The sequence below is a fragment of the Rousettus aegyptiacus genome, unplaced genomic scaffold (genome assembly GCF_014176215.1).
Source record: "Rousettus aegyptiacus isolate mRouAeg1 unplaced genomic scaffold, mRouAeg1.p scaffold_m13_p_14, whole genome shotgun sequence".
NCBI lineage: Eukaryota > Metazoa > Chordata > Mammalia > Chiroptera > Pteropodidae > Rousettus > Rousettus aegyptiacus.
This window is the reverse complement of record NW_023416289.1, coordinates 45699095-45715719: the sequence shown is the minus strand read 5'-3', so window position 1 is coordinate 45715719 and position 16625 is coordinate 45699095. Positions and strand designations below refer to the sequence as shown.

The 16625-nt window shown below is 50.6% G+C and overlaps 1 protein-coding gene across 3 annotated transcripts in view; it reads right to left on the bottom strand.

The window, feature by feature from the left end:
* The window catches only part of TRPM4 (transient receptor potential cation channel subfamily M member 4), a 40379-nt gene that overhangs the window by 18789 nt on the left and 4965 nt on the right, over nt 1–16625 (bottom strand). Inside the window, exons 1-12 of one of the 3 annotated variants that reach the window (XM_016122388.2) lie at nt 15565–15714; nt 15178–15245; nt 11129–11303; nt 10632–10812; nt 10287–10450; nt 9946–10129; nt 6495–6556; nt 6169–6360; nt 5722–5821; nt 1855–1967; nt 1110–1472; nt 802–942 (exon numbers count right to left, since the gene is read on the bottom strand). In XM_016122388.2, coding sequence (XP_015977874.2) covers nt 802–942; nt 1110–1472; nt 1855–1967; nt 5722–5821; nt 6169–6360; nt 6495–6556; nt 9946–10129; nt 10287–10450; nt 10632–10812; nt 11129–11303; nt 15178–15245; nt 15565–15588 — 1767 coding nt within the window. In that variant the 5' untranslated portion in view covers nt 15589–15714. Of the gene's footprint in view, nt 1–801; nt 943–1109; nt 1473–1854; nt 1968–5721; nt 5822–6168; nt 6361–6494; nt 6557–9945; nt 10130–10286; nt 10451–10631; nt 10813–11128; nt 11304–15177; nt 15246–15564; nt 15715–16625 lie in introns of those variants that run through there. The other 2 variants (XM_036231786.1, XM_036231787.1) reach the window with 2 other exon arrangements.

Sequence of the window (16625 nt, the reverse complement as noted above, 5' to 3'; positions counted from 1 at the left end):
ACAGGATTCTTCCTTTTAGGGTGCTGAAAACGCCCTGGAACTAGATTGAGGTGGTTGTACTCAAGGTTACTGAATTATAAAGTTTTAAACAACTTTCATGGTGCATTTTATGTTATATGAACTTCGTCTCAATGAAAAAGTCTATATTTAACCCACGACCTGATAGGCTAAAAACAATCCAAGGCTTAAGAAGTCCTGTCAAGACTTCTATGGCATAAACATTCGAGCTGTCTTAGATCCTATTTGAATCCCATAACTCTTTTATTTACTTTGTTTCAACTTCACAGACTTCTCAGATGTGTCCCAACAGCTCTAGCTCACCTGCTGGAGTCCAGGTCCTCATCCTGGCTGCCTGGAGGACCCCACCTCCACCTTCTTACCTGGCTTCCTTGACTAGTTTTGTCCCAGTCTACACTGCAGCTACGATGATTGATACATCTAAATTGCAAGTGTACCGGTATTTAAAGGACTCCCCATGGGACACAGGATAACGTCTAACTTCCACAAGCATCATGAGATAGATTCACACGTATGAATAAGGGAAAGTGCCCAATATATGTTGTTAAGAGAAAAGGCAAGTTATGAGAAATGCGTGGTATGGAGTTGGGGGGGAGGTGGGAGAATAAGAAATAAAGGAAGAAACAACAGTCGGAGTCATATATCAGGGATAGAAGACAGGATGAGGGTCAGGGTGACTTCAGAGGTCAGGGAATCGTATTGCAGGGACATCAGAGTCTTGTTGAACTGATAAAGGTCAAGGACGTTAGAGAGAGTAGAATCAGAGATCAACTCCGCACTCACTAACTCCCAGAAGTACAAAGCCATCTGAGCCCTGTTCAGCAGCAGTGCCCAGAGGAACAGGTCACTCCAGGGGGTCTGCCCGAGGACGGCGTCCAGCGTGAGATCCGACGTGGCCCTGGCCCTGACCAAGAGCAGCTGCGCCTGCAGGCAAGGGGGTGTGGTGAGGATTAGCCCCGCCCCAGACTCCTGCCTGGCTCCGCCCCAATCAACAGCCCCACCCCAGTTCAGTCACACACAGGTCTCTGGCCCCGCCCCCTCCTGGCGTAGCCCTGCCCCGTCTCCCCTACCCAGCGTGGCCCTGTCCTTACGCTCTCAGTGTGGCCCTGGTGGCCTTCCTTGCAGCCCTGGTCGTGGCGGAGATCCTCGGAGGCCCAGGAGTGGTACCTCGGCGCGCACATTTCTCCCAGCAACAGCCGAAGCACTTGCCCCACGTCAGGGAGTCGGGGCTCCACAGAGGGTTTAAGGGCTGGGGTTTTGGTCCCTGCGCCATGGGACGCCTGGTCCAGGAGGCTGCGGAGGAGCGAGTTGGAGGGCGCTGCGCTGTAGAGCTGTGCCAGGCGCATCGGGGTCAGGAAATGGCCAAGGCTGAGGCCGTGGGAGATGAGCAGGCGGACGAACTCGGGCCGGTCGTTCAGGAGGGCATCCATGAGGGAGGCCTCCAGGTGGACGGACTGCCGGGGGTGGAATGAATGGGGGAAGAGATGAGCACAAAGACAGACGGGGGCCAGGTGCCGTCAGAGGATACAGGCAAGAGATGCGGGTGCAGAGCTACAAGTGATGGATGGATGGATGGACGGATGGACGGATCGGTGGATGGATGGAAGGAAGGAAGGAAGGAAGGAAGGAAGGAAGGAAGGAAGGAAGGAAGGAAGGAAGGAAGGAAGGAAGGAAGAGGAGAGAAGGTACAAGACAGGGATAGATGGACAATCAGAGACGATGTACAATTAAGAGAAGGTCGGAAAGGTCATCATGGAAGACGGGGACAAATACCAGGGAGGGAGGAGAGTGGGTCCCCTTGTTGGGACTCCCAGCTCCCAGGTCCTGACCCCTCACCCGCCACTGGATGTCGCCCCGGAAGAGTTCACTCTGGGCAATGTCCACACGGTTCCAAGCCACAGCCAAACGCAGCTCGTCCAGGTAAGCTGAGGCGTCAGAGCTCCCACAGGCTGCGAGGGTGACAGGGAGAGAGGCAGGAGTCAGAAGGAAGGTAGGGACACAGGATCAGCATCTGATTTGCTTCTATTTGAGACGTCTGACATTTAAATTCCATAAAAAGGGGGTGTTGTTGAGCAGAGTCTGGGGTCTTTAAGAAGACAGGCTATTACAAGCATCAAGTCATTCAACTCAGGGGCAGAGTGCAGGCCAGTGGTTCAGAGACCCCAAGAAGGAGGAAGAACCATTTACTCATTTAACGTTTACTGAGGTCAGTTATGGACCAGGCAGTGGGAGGGGTGGGGAGAGAAACTGGATACAGTCCCTGCCCCGAAGGAGCTCATTCCAAGAAAATATGTCCCAGAGTGTGATCAGGGCCCAAGGGGGCTATGGTCACAGAGGCTTGAGTGATCCAATCTGAGAGAGCCTCGTACGGGTACAGGACGGGCATTGAAATGGGGCTTTTCAAAGACCAGCAGGATCTGGAGGCGTGCCTCTAAGGAGACAAAGAACCTTCAAGGCAGCAGGAGCAGCTTGAGCAAAGGCCTGGGTGCAGGAAAACACAGGATATGATCACGAACGTGACTCATGCGGATTTCCTGAAACTCAGGGTGTGTGTGAGAACAAAAAGAAGTGGCAGTGGCTGAAAATGAGGTTGGACAAAATCTGAATGTTCAAAAGACTTTAGAAGAGCCCGGTGGTCCTTAAAATGAGCAAGGAAAATCAAGAGGCCTTTGAAACTTGGATCCAACAACTGAATGGCCACAAACACGTGCACTCAGCAGGGGCCGGAAATTTCTGGAGCGAGCAGTGGGTCCAAGGAGAAGAAAAGCCAAGTCTACACACTGCTGGGTCTCAGCTCACTTGTGCTACAGTTAGCTTTTCCTTCTGTCTCCACTTTCTCCACATCTATCTCCAAAACGAAGGACTTTTGTCTCGTTTTGGTCGTTCCCCAAATTGTCATGGTGCAACCAGGCGATGGAGGAGTGGAGATGAGCGACTTCGGACAGGCCACTGACGGGCGGGAGCCTCGGTTTCCTCGTCTATAAAATGGGAATGATGGTACCCACTGTGGAGCACTGTTATCAGTAATAACTGGGGGAAGAAGCTCCAAATTGGGAGGGATCTACAGCTCCAGCAGCGTAACCACTAAGACTGAGAGGTGAGGAAACACACAGGTAGCAACATACCTGAGACCACACAGCTTTATAGTTCTTTTCCAAACCCAGAAGCAAATTCAGAGAGAGATTTTCTAAGAGTCTATGAATCGCCCCTGCTTTCCTCACAGTTTCAGGGGAAGGGGGAAAAAAAGATTTATAATATCTTGCATTATATTCTGCCTTAACATGTCACCATTTGTCACCTTGGGCCTTTAATTCATGCTCACCACGTTCCACACTGAGCTCAGGGTCTTTCCCCAAACTGACCTTCCCCTGCGTCGTCCATCTCAGGGATGGCGCCTTTGTCCACCCAGTAAACGAGGCAGACCCCCGGGTGCTGTTCTCGTCCCTCCCTTTACATCCCCCAGATCATTAGTTCCCAACGCCCCATCTCTCCTTCCCCCCACTTTCTCTGCCTGTCCCCGCTCTTGTGCCCACAGCTCCGTCCTGCCCTGCCGCCACCACGCAGTATCTTCCTTTTCCTCGGTCTGTCCTCTCCTCTCTCGTCTGTCCCCACGTGATCCCAGAGGGTCCTTCTATATGCAGGACTGGTCCTCTCATTCAAAGTCTCGGTTGAGGTCCTGGGTGGTCTGGCCCTGCCCACCTCACTGGTTTTGTCTCCAACGCTCCCTTCTTGCCATCCACGTGGGCCTCTTAGCTCTCCCCCAAACACGCCCTGTGCAGTGGGTCTGAGAGTCAGACACCTGAATTAAAAGGCTGACCCCTGTCACCTCAGATGACCTTGGGCAAGTCACCTTTCCCTTCTCTGAGCCTCAGTTTCTTAAATCCAAAATGAGGAGACAATCCTTGTGGGAAAGGACGGAGGATCAGGGACAGTAATGCATGCCAACTGCTTGGCACAGTGCCTGGCTCGTACTAGACTCGTAAGGAGCCTTTGGTCTCTTCTCCCTTCCTTCCTCCCCTGCTGAAACCCCATCTTTTCAACCATGCTATTGCCAAGCCTGCGGCCAGCTCCAATTTCCCCAGCAGTGTGATCACGCCCACTTCTGCAGACGGGTGGAGTTAGAACACCACCCCCTCAAACCACATCTTACAGACCTGCGTTTTCTCCCAAGCAGCTTGAATGTTAACTTCTGTAAAGTGAATCGGATTTTCCCACTGTTATGTTCTACTTCAGGATATGTCCCCATAAGGAACAGAATGATTTTAAGAAGAGCTCCCAGGGACCAGGCACTGTTCATAAGCTCCTTCTAAGCCCCATGACCTTCCTCCATTTTTCAGAGAAAGAGACTGAGATTCAGAGAAAGGAAGCCTCTTTCTCTAGGTCACACAGCAAGGAAGGGGCCAAGCTGGTATTCGATTGTAGCTTCATATGACTCCAAAGTCAGCAGTAACTACTCCTTCTGCCTCCACAGAAGATGGAGGGCGCCAGCAGGGCTGAGAACTCATCCTAAATAGACGCTATGCCTCTTGGGAGTTTTTATTTAAGTGCATGTTCTCTTTGTAAAATGCTTCCAACACCAAAAATGACCCTCCCCACCTGCACCCCCAGAGCCCTGGAAATCCTCCTTACAACGTACGTACCCCAGCTCCCCACCTAACTAAGTCCAAGTTCTACCAGTTCTTCAAGGCCCAATTTAAACACCACTTTCTTGAATTTTCTCCTCTTACTAACAATGGTTTCCCCTTCAAGCTTTTGTATTAAATTTACTTAAGATTGCGTTCAAACAACCCTGGTGGGATCCAGGGTCCTTGAGAGCAGGAAATGGGTCTGCTTTATTGCCTGGAGCCTAGGATAATATCTGTTGAATGAATAAACTAGCTGCATCCCTGGCCACGACCAGGTGGCCATTATGCCCCCTACCTTGGTTTCCATCATTCATTCCTCTAGTGAAATATCAGGAGTCACTCACTGAGAGACAGTGTTCTGATTCATCTCTGACCCCCCCACCCCCACCCCTCAGTGCTTGAAACATACTGGAGGCATGTCGAAGAGGAAGAAAGAGAGGGGGTGCAGTTAGATGGAAGAACGGATGGGTGGATGGATAAAGAGATGGATAAATGAAAAGATGGATGGATGGAAGGATGAGTGGGTAGAAGGATGAGTGGGTGGAATTAACAATGGATGTGTGGATGGATAGGTAAAAGGACGGGCAGATGGCAAGATGGATAGATGATTAGATGGAGGGAAGAATCAAGAATGAATGGAATAAGGGGTCGATGGAAAAGAAAAATCATTGTTCAAATGGATGGACGGATGGATGGATGCATGGATGGACGGACGGATGGATGCATGGATGGACGGACGGATGGATGCATGGATGGATGGATGGGTAGGTAGATGGATGAATAAATGAATGAAGAGATGGAAGGATGGATGATGGATGGATTGATAAAGGAGAAAAGGATGAATGGATGGGTCCAACAGAAAGAAAGTCATGTTGGGACATAATGAAAGCATCTTGGAGAAACTGTCCAAGAGAGCACCATGTGAACACCCAAGAAACACTGCATAGGGGAATGATAAAAAGAAAGAGGTGAAACGGGGCATAACCTGAGATTAGAAAGGACAGATAAAGTGCCAGGCCAGGAAAGGTGTCCAGAGTTTAGTGGAGAGAAGGGGAGGATTTGGGGGTCCAAGTCTTACCCTTGACGAGGGCCCTCAAAACGATGGTCTCAAATTCCTCAGGCCCATCCTCAGATGAATAGACCGTCAGCAGCTCCTTCCGGGTCATGATCCTCTCCACCTGCAGAATACCAAATTTCGCATCCCCAGCCCAATTCCACTTGGGGCCTGTCCACAGAGACACAGGAAGCCTTCAGAACCTAGTAGTCTAGGTGCCCAGCAACTCTCTACTTCCAGAACCCCAGAGGCCAAGGCCCCAGGCCTCTCTCTCCTCCCTGAGACCAAGGAGTTGAGACTCCCAGCCCCTCCTCTCTCAGATCCACAAGTCTGGGCCCCTGTTCCCCTCTTCTTCCCTTAAAGACTCCCAGCCCTCAGCAAGCACCCTCTTCTCTCAAGACCCAGGAGTCCAGGTCCCCAGCTCCCTTCCATCTCAGAATCCATCCCAGAGTTGGGCCCTCATTGTCATACCTGGGCCTGCAGGACCTCTGGGTCCCCCGTGGGAAAGAAACGCCGTATCCGATCTCGAGCATCACCTCGCCTGCCCCCTCCATTCCCTGGAGCCAGAGTGTCTTCCAGGATCTCAGCCAGGCAGTCCGCAGCTCCCCCAGACCCGGCCACCAGCAGGCAGGGGAGCTGAGCCTGGGTGGCATTCTCTATCCGCTATGAGACAAAGCGGGCAGTGGGGTCAGGCAAGGCAGCTGTCTACCCCCTTGGAGCCCCCTCCTCCCCTATGATTCAAGGTCCAGGCCACCAGCCACCTCACCCCTTAAACCCACACATCTGGGCCCCTATACCTTCAACATCTTCTCGTCACCATCAATCAGGAGGAGGAGGACAGGGATGTCAATGCCGGTCCCTGAGGAGAGAAGAGAGCTGGGGGTTTGGTCACCTCCCATCATCCTTGGCAGGGATGGGAGAGAACCACAGTTTCCCAGGAGGCCCTGGGGCAAACATCAGCTTCTGCCTGATCCTCCATCCTGAGGCTCATGAGAATTGTCTTGTCTCCGAGTGTGCTGAAAGGGGCCAGATTTTGAAGACAGTAATATTCATCTCCCCAACGAAAGAGGGGGCTGAGGGCCTGGACTCCTGGGTTCCCGAACAAGGCAGATGTTTGTGGCACAATCTGATAGTTGATTAACCACCCAGGAGCCAGGAGAGAATGAAAATTCAAACAGAAAATGAAGGAAATAAAAAAAATAAGTACTATCCAATATAATAAATATATTGACCAAAACCCATCAACAAAGCCTGTAAGACAGTTTTCTATGAACTCTGTTCCCATTAAAATAAGAAACGAGATAATGCTACTACTATTCACACTCATTTAGGAATAATAATGTAAAAAAAAAAAATGAAATAATTGAAATGAAAACTCGCATTTTTTTAAGCTGGAAGACACAAAGATATCTATTTGAAGAAAATATAATTTATATTCTCAGAAAGTTGTAGAGACTCCACTCAAGTAAGTAAATATTAATAAGAGGACTTAGTAAAAGAATTATATAAATATACAAAAATCAAAAACTTTTCTCCAAACTAATATGTATCTTATTCATGTTGTGATACAAATATATAAAATACCTAGAAATTAATTCCCCAGAAAGGTATGACATCTTTATAAGGAAATTTATAAACCTTATATAAGGACCAGGCCTGAACTAATGGAAAAGCTAATGCCATGTTAACCTGTCCTGAAGTAACACATAAATTTAATGCAGTTTGGGGAAAGAAGAGGGGAGGAGGGTTTAGAAGTGTTTTCCTTGTTTTTAATGGAACAAAATCATTTAAAAATTCATATGGAAGAATAAATGTCAGAGAAGAGTGAAGAAATTTTTGAGAAGGGACAGTGAGGGGGAACTTTCCCTAATTAACATCAAAACATCTTTAAACTACCGTAATCAACATAATTTTGGCACAGGATTAGAGAGGTAGAAAAGGGTTCAGAAACAGATTTCAATGTATAAAGAAACTGAATATATAACTGAATATTATTTCAAATTCACCTGGAAAATGATGGCTTATTTATTAAATGATAACGAAGTAAACATGACTTACTATTTCAAAGAAAAGAAGTATAGATGACTCTCTACCTCAAAACATGTAAAAATCATTTCCAGATGGATTAAATTTTTAAATATGAAAATATAAGATATTAAAAAGAAGATAGGGAGAATATTTGTATAGCGATGGAGTAGGATGGACCTTTGTTAAAAAGAAAAAAGAAAAAAAAAAAAACCCAGGAAACCCAGCAGCTATAAAAGAAACAACAAATATATCTAACCACATAAAAACAATGAAATTTTATGGAAATAAAAGTCATAATTAAAATATTTTTTAAAGTTTACAATATATCTAGTAGTCAAAAGGTTATTATCCACAGGATACAAAGAAATCCTATAACAAGATAAGAAAGAAAAAAGATAAGAAATAACTCAGTTCAAAAATGAAGACGATATGAATAGACTATTCATATTTGAGTAGTCTAATTATGTAGACGATTCAAATTTTCTCATAATTGAGAAAATTTGATTGGCCAACAAAATATATATTTGTATTTCTCAACAGTATTAGATAAATTAAAAATCGAATTAAAAGTAACATGTCACTTTTTACCCATCAAATTGGCAAAAAAAAAAAAAAAATTAAAGCATGAAAATCCAGAGCTGGTTGAGAGTGGATGGAAAAGAACACTATCACACATTCTTGACGGGAGGGAAAATTGCTACAAATTTTTAGAAAGTTATCTAGTCTATTAATATACGCACACAACAATATCACTTGGGAAATCTACTGTATGTAATTCTAGATGTCCACACACAAAGATATTTATTCAATATTGTTAATAGTGCCAAACACTGGTAAAATGTTAAGAATCTGTCAATTGAGAAAAATGTAAAGAACAAATGGTACACCCATGACCGAGAAACATCATGCAACTTTAGAAGAGGATCAGGATAGAGAAGCTGGGACCTAAAGGGGTGGTCATAAGAAAGCGTTACCTGTGTAGGTGTAGTATAAAGAAGGAAGAAAAACACCATACAGGTGGAAATATACTAGCATATAATCTTATGAGCATAGAGAAAGCTACAAAAGGATAAATTCCAAACTGTATAAGGCTGATTACCCCAGTAGAAGGGATTGAAGCTAGGAAGAGAAGATAATTAACTTTTTCTTTACATATGCCTTTGTATGATTTGATTTGTTCCAAAGAGTACATATTAAAGCTGCCATAATATTATGTGTAGTGAAAAGCCAGTCTCAAAAGGTTAGGTATTATATTATTCCATTTATGTGACCTTCCAGAAAAGAGAAAACAACAGTGATGGTGAATGAATTGGTGGTTGCCAGGGGTTGGGGTACAGAAGGAATAAATGTCTTCATGGTGACGAGACTGGTCTGTGTCCTGATTGTGAAACTGGTCACTTATATCTATAAGCATAGAACTGCACACTCCCAAAAACTGTTCTACCATATGAGAATTTTTAAAAAATAGAATTAAAGTGGCCGAAAAGCTAAGGAAAATTTAAGAATTAAATGGACTTTTTTATGCAAAGGATGTGTTTGCAAAGTAACAGCTTTTGTTTAGTTGATAAGTCTTCACTGTATATATTTCAATTTCTTCAATTTCTGCCCTTGTCTTTATTATTTTTTTTTTTTGCTTCTACTTTCCCTAGATTTGATCTCCGTTGGTTTTTCTTTTCTTTTCTTTTTTTTTGAGCATTAAATCATTCTTTTTCAACCTTTCTTCTTTTTTGGGTATATACATTTAAATCTATGGATTTCCCTCAAAGTATTGCATTAGCTGCATCTCAAAAACATTGGTATGTCATATATTCATTATCATTCAGTTCAAAATATTGTCTAACTTTTTTTTTCTTGACTCGTGGTTATTTACAAACTACAACTCAAGCAACGATACAGATGAATCTCACAGAAATAATGTCAATAGAAGAATTCAGGCTCCCAAACACGCAGAAGTGGGTTTCTGGAGGCTGCAATCTGCTGGTTCTTGATCTGAGCACTGACGGCATAAGTGGGTACAGTTTGTGAAAAAATTCATCAAGCTGTCCACTTGCTGTATTTTAGATTTAGAGATAAAGATTGTTTTAAAGCACAGCAAATGATGGCAGAAGGCACTTGGCCGTAGGAGGATCTTCCTCGCCACCGCCCCCAAATTTCGACCAGGTCTGACCACCGGGATCCTGAGCCTGGGGCTCTGGGTCGCGAGCGGAAGAAGCCACTCACCTCTCACGCCCGCCTTCTGCTGGGCGATGTAGGACTCAAAGCGCAGGCGGAAGCTGGTCTCACCGCCCAGGCGGCCATGGGTACCGTCGTCCACCAGGAAGAAGGCTGAGTAGTTATAGTCGAGTGGAAACTGGACCCCATCCTCGGGGTCCCCGCGCCACGGGTAACTGGCTGGGAATGAGCCCTGAGGGTCATGGAGTCTTTTCATCGGGGCCCGGAAGACAGACATTTGCCCCACCCCCACCCCCACCCCAAGATCCAGGAGTCCAGATGGGCCCTTCTTCCCTCAGACCCAGAAGCCCACAGCCCAAACCTCTCTCTGCCAAGACCCTGGCTCCTACCTTGGGGTTGGTGAGGGCTTCTCTATTCCGCACGACACCCCAGGGGGCCACGCCCATGGCCACTACCTTGGTACCCCCAGTGCTGGCCGTCTGGTGGTCCCTCACAGCCACACCAACGTGTCGGCCAATGCCTGCGTGCAGCCCCTCGGTGACAATCCAGGCCCCTACATGGAGACAGAGAGTAGTGGTGAGGTCCAGAAATACGCAGGCATGGAGAGAGAGAGAGATTAGAGACTGAGACAAAAGCCCGCACAGAGATGGAGGGGAGACAGCATCCCAGAGAAGTAGGGAGATGAGCAGCAGCCCCAGCCCAGGAGGCAGAGCCCCCCACCCACCCTCAGTCACCTGTGCTCTGGGCAGCCCGCACCAGCCCACTTCGCAGCAGGTCCTGCAGCCAGGTCTGAAGGATGGGGGCCCCCGACCCCCCCAACACTGACACCACCAGGTTCGGGGCCCGGAAGCCCCACGTGCGCGTGACCAGATTATAAACGGTAGCTGGATCCGTGCGGTCGGAGAGCCGGAGGAACTGTGGACACACAGGAGGAGGGGACACGGAGACGGGGACAGAGACAGGGACAGGGAGCCAGGGAGAAAGGGACAGAGACACCAAGAGGGGAGGACAGAGACCCAGGGGGTAGGGACAGAGAACCAGAGAACCACGGAGAGGGGAACAGAGACCCAGAGCGAAGGACACAGAAACCCAGAGAGAGGTAAAGACAGGGATGGGCAAATGGGGAGACACACTGTTCAGCTGGGGCGCCCCCAGACCCCAGCTGGGGGAGCCCCTGAGACATGCAGTCCCACTGGCCAACCCCGGCCTTGCCCAGGCATGCAGGCCTCACATTGCTGGCCTTGCGGCCAGAGCCCAGGAAGTCCAGGTCCCCGAAGGCATCAGTGGGCTTCTCCGTGGTGTGCAAGTCACTGTCCCAAACAGTCACCACGGCTGCCCCGAACGCATCCTCCACAGCCACTGATGGGTGGGCACTCCGCAGATGCCCACACTGGCACAAGGTCCCTCTGGGGGGGGAGGGATAAGGGGAGCATGAACCCCACGGGTGTCCCCACCAGCCCCAAACATCCTGAAGAAGTGTCCGTACTTCTGCCTGCCTCCTCAGCAAACCCCCTGCCCCGCCCTGCCATCATGATCCTCACTGACCCTGACCCTGACCCTCCCTAGTTCCAAGGAGCCCGAAGGAGAGACGGTGGAAGGAGAGACACAGTCACCCTTCCTGGCCCAAGGCGGCAGTGGCTCAGGGAAGCCCGAGCAGCGTGGCCTGCAGGACCTGACACGGCAGAGCACAGGGGCCTCCCCGGGGTGTCCTCACTGCCCCCAGTCCAAACAGATAAAATTCACCACGAAAAGAAAAATCTAGAGAGATTCGTCTGACTTCGGGCACGTAGCTTCTCTCCTCCGAGCCTAAATTTCTTTCTAAAATGAAAAGATGATAATAACATGGCCTAGAGCTAGGAGAGCCAGTGACAAGCAAGCCAGTGACAAGCGGAGCTGGTGACATGCGCAGTGTTTCCTGGAATGAGGGCTGCATTCCAGGCCCAGTCGGAAAGAGACGCCCCATGAGCTCCACACACAGCTTTCAATAACCTTGAAAAGCAGTGAGAAAGGCATTCCTCTTTGCAGTTCCGATCACTGTCGGGAGGCTCGGTGGCGCCAGGTGTTGAAGGCCGGGCCCTTTGCTATTCTCTCTTCTTGAAAGAGAACAGGCACCTCAGAAACCTGGGCTGGCAGCAGCATCCGGCAGGAAAGTATATACTTTTACTTGCTTTTCGTTAGCATCGCCTTTTATAACTTGTTCCTTTCTCCTTGTGGCAAACGGAACAGGCTTTCCATTTCCAGGGTTCACGTGTGACACTGTCCCCTGCCCCCAAACAAATGTGCAGGTAGCCTCGCGATCTAAATGCGATTGGCACCAGGGTTTAAAAGGGCAAGGAAACGTGGGTTTGGGGAACGAGGGATTTATTTGCGAATGCGTCTAAATCTCTTTGGTCCTGGACTCCAGAGGGGATTTGGATCGTAACGAAGTGAGCACAAGTGGCACGTGGATTTGGCAAAAGTTGTAAATTTGGCAGAAGCTGTGAAGACACTACAAACATGGCCAGTGGATCCACACGCAGGATGAACGGAATACACTCAGCCCGGCTCCCGGCACAGTGGAGGATGCGCTCCCTCCCCTTTCCTACTCCACTCCAGGGCCCTGGCATGCCTCAGTTTACCCACTTGATCCTTTTACCCATCTCGGTCTCATCCATCACCTTCCCACTAGCCGTTCCCAGCAAAACTCCTCAGGGAATGTTCCAGAACTTGAGCTGTTCAATCAGCAGCTCCTAGCCACATGGGACTCTTTATATCCAAATAAATTAAAACCTAATACAATTACGAATCCAGTCCCTCGGTTGCTCTGGCCACATTTCAAGTAGTCAGGAGCCACGGCGGCCAGCAGCTGCCCTGTGGGACGTGGATACAGAGCATCTGCACCACTGCAGAAAGTTCTGGTGGACAGCGGGCAGACTCCCCCTCTGCACTTCTCACCTCCTGCCTTCCTGCCTCCCAGTGAGGCCACTGAAACTGAAATTGTTAACGATAAGATCAGCAATTACCTGCCCGTCCCCCCAATACAATGGCTTCTATTCAGGTCTCATCTGACTCTCACCAAGTGGCACTGATCACAGCTGATAGACTCTGGTTCCAGAAATCCTTTGCCTTGGCAGAGTGAACCTGCCCCTCCTCCACACACACACACACAGCTGCTCTGTCCTCCCCTCCTCTGTGGCCTTCTCTTCCTCTGTGCCTCTCTTGAGTGTAGGTCGTCCCTAGATCCAGGACCACATGGCTTCCCTACACAGGTCTCAAACTCGAGGCCCCCGGGGGCCAGGCGAGTAACTTAATGGAGAGAAGCATCAGGTAGAAAATAAGTGGACATGTCGGAGGCCGTAGTAAGTTGAGGGGTGCAAGTTTGAGACGGATTTCTAAAACTGCATTTCCATGTACACACGCAAAAAAAAACCACGGTCATAGACTTGCCAGTTTGCGTCCTCCCTAGCCTTTTTCCCCGTGCCATCACGCCTACTTCTGCAGTTGCTGTTACCACTGACATCTAGGACTTTTCAAACCCCGGATGGGAGACCCAGACCTGGGCCTGCCACGCCACGGGTCCCCCTGGACCCCTGTAACTCACAAGATCTCACGCTGAGCTCCACAACTTTTCCCAAACCTGCTCATTCTCAAGGGTTCCCCATCTTGGGGTCAACGCCGCTGTCCCCCAGGCCCCGAACCAAACATCCAGGAGACACTCCTCTCTCCTTATTCCCCAAATCTATCAGTCCCCAAGCTCCTGTCCCTGTCCCCTCCTCTCTGTGTCCTCACAGCCCTGGCTCAAACCTCTTCCGCTCCCACCCAGACCCTCATTCAAACTCTTCCCCAGCTCCCCAAACTCCTCTTCATCCTCGCACAGCCCCCAGAGGGTCTTTCTATACCCAGAGCTGACTCTGCCCCTCCTGTGGTCCCCCAGCTCCTCAAGACAAGGTCCCGACCCCTCGGGGTGGCATTTGAGGTCCAGCAAAGTCTGGCTCTGCCAACCTCTTCGCCTTCCTCTCTCAAGTCAATGCTCCTTGCACCCTGAACTTTGCTCCATTTTCAATCCACACCACCCTGATAACAGGGGACAATTTGCACATGCTCATCTAGCTCCCAGAATCACGTCCTCATTCCTCTCTCCAGCCTTATTCCTCTCTCTCCAGCCTGCCTTCAACCGTCAAATTCCAGCTGGCCCTTCAAATGTCACCTCGCTGGCCCCTCCCCCAAAAGACTTCAGTGACACCCTGTCTCCTCCCCAGTCTTAGCCAGACTTAGCCTCTTCTCGTCTCCCACGGGGACCAGTGGCGTGTCCTTTGCAGCTCACGTCCCCTTACTTCATATCACCCTCCTCCCGCCACACCAGAGGTTCCTAAACTTTCTTGACCACACTGCCACCAGTAAAAGTTTTGAGCAGTCACCCCCGTAAATGTATATCTATTCGTTTAGACATAATTGCAAGTCAAACAACAAAACACACACTAAATTAGGAATGCTGACATTTCCACACCTCGAAGACCAACTAGGGGATAACTAGAAAGCCAGAGGCCACTTGAGAGACTATCGCCCCAAGGCCCGGAGCTGCCTGAGGGTGGTAAACGCCCCGTCTGGCCGCAGGGCTAGCCTGGCACCCAGCACAAGCCCGGCAACTGCACGTGTAGTAACTGCTCCCTTCCCCGGGGAAATGCAGACATTTTTCAGTGATTACGCTATGCCAGGCACTGTTCTAGAAACATCACAAGCATTTAATTCTCACCGGAACCCCATGAGGTAGGGTCTGTTTTAATGCCCAGTCGACAGATTAGGCCCAGAGAGGTGAAAAGATTTGCCCAAAGCCACACAGCACGTGTCCCCCAGGTGAAATTTGAACCCTGGCAAGGCCCACGCTCCTGGAAAGTACGCTGTCTTGGGAGCGCTGAGTGAAGGTTTCTTGGATGGATGGATGGATGGATGGATGGATGGATGAAACAGAGACAGTCAAGAGAGAAAAACAGAGAAAGTGACCAGAGGAGACAGAGACACGGGGAAGGAAGGACAGGAACGGAGGTGGCGCTTTGACACTGACCCTGAGCTGGAGCATGGGAATCACAAGCGTCTGGGGAGACCCAGAGCCTCCCAGGGGAGAGCGCCACCGCGACCGACCGGGGAACGCCCTTGGACCAGTCCGTAGGCCGGGAACTGGGGGGCGGGGCAAAGTGTGGGTCTGTGGTGGGCAGGGTCAGGGGAGTGCGGGGCGGAGGTGCGGGGGAGGGGGGGCGGGGAGGAGGGAAGCTCTCAGCAGGCTCCCCGGGGCGAACTCCTCACCCCAGATCTGTGGTGTCCACGATGAATGTTGTACATGTCTTCTTCTTGAAGATCTTGGGGATCCAGCTCTGGGGACGGGAACAAAGAGCGGGGAGCTCAAGTTCAGTCCTACCGAACACGCCGTCATTCACCCCGCGCCCTAACCCTCCCCGACCCCGGGATGCAAGAGTCAGGGACCATGGCGCCCTCCTCCCCCAGACTCGGGGGTCTTGAGCCCCCCCCACAGTTCCCCTTCTATCCGTCCCCAAGGACTCAGGACTCCGGGCCCCTCTAAACCCCTCCTTCGTTTCACCCAAAAATCTGTGTCTTCGGCTCCCTCCTCCCTGTGAACTGGGAGACCAGGCCCCAGCGCCCCGCTCCCTCAAATCCGGGGTCTGGCCGCTGTACCTGCTCCTTCTCCGCACCCACCATGCCGCCGCAACTGCCGCAACCTACCCGGCACCCCACATTCCCTTCCCCAACCCCAACACCAGGTCCGCTCTAGACAAACCGGATCGGCCGCCTTCCCAGCCCCGCCTGGGGCGGGGCGAAGTGGGGGGGGCGGGGAGTCTCGGAAACACGTGAGCGGGAGGCGGGGCGAAGGGCGGGGCAGGAGTTCCTGGCAGAGAACGCCAGAGGGGGAGTCGGAGGCTCAGGAGGGGTGCAGGAGACCCAGAGAGGGAGTGTCAGGGATGAGGGAGGAGACACGCCGACCCAGAGGGGGAGCAAAGACTTGGGTGGTGGACAGACGCTCAGAGTGAGAGGGGAAGACAAGCCCAAGAGTGGGGCGGGGAGGGGGAGGCCAGAATCCTGCGGAGGTGGGACGGGTCCGTGAGAGAGAGAGGCGACCCAAAAGGGGGATGAGAACCACGTGACAGGATGAGGAGTGGGAGGTATTGACACGCAGACAAGCGGGGCCACGTGTCTTCTGCCAGGTCTCCCTGACAGGGACAGCTGCAGCCTCCTGGGTAACCTGAGCCCCCCACCCCCTTGATGTATTTATAGCCTAGGCCTGGGTGCGTCCCCTGCCCCCAGATCTGAGTTCCAGCCACAGGAGGTCATGGGTGCGTGTGCTGGGAGCGGGGTTCCTTTTGCCCTTCTCCAAGGCCTTTATATCGGCATCCACTCTCTCAACAAATTATCCCATTCTGGCCAATAGCCCCCCATAATCTAACTCCTAACCCTTCCATGGAAGGGGCCTTATGGCTCACATAAGTCCCTCCTGCCCCCAGATGCCCCAAGCTCCCCCGACCTGGCCCACTAAAAGTCTAGTCATTGTCTTTACAGTTGCCAAAGGTGAATTAGTTGGTGGTCCAAAGTCAAGCGCCTGAGCTCCCCTCTCCTGGCCAAGGAGGGACCCCTTCACCCACCCCTCCCCATCAGGGAGGAGGAGCAGCAGGAGGGGAAGGGCAGGCAGACCAACCCAGAATAACTCAGGGCTGAGAGTAAATTTAGCCACAGTGAGGGGA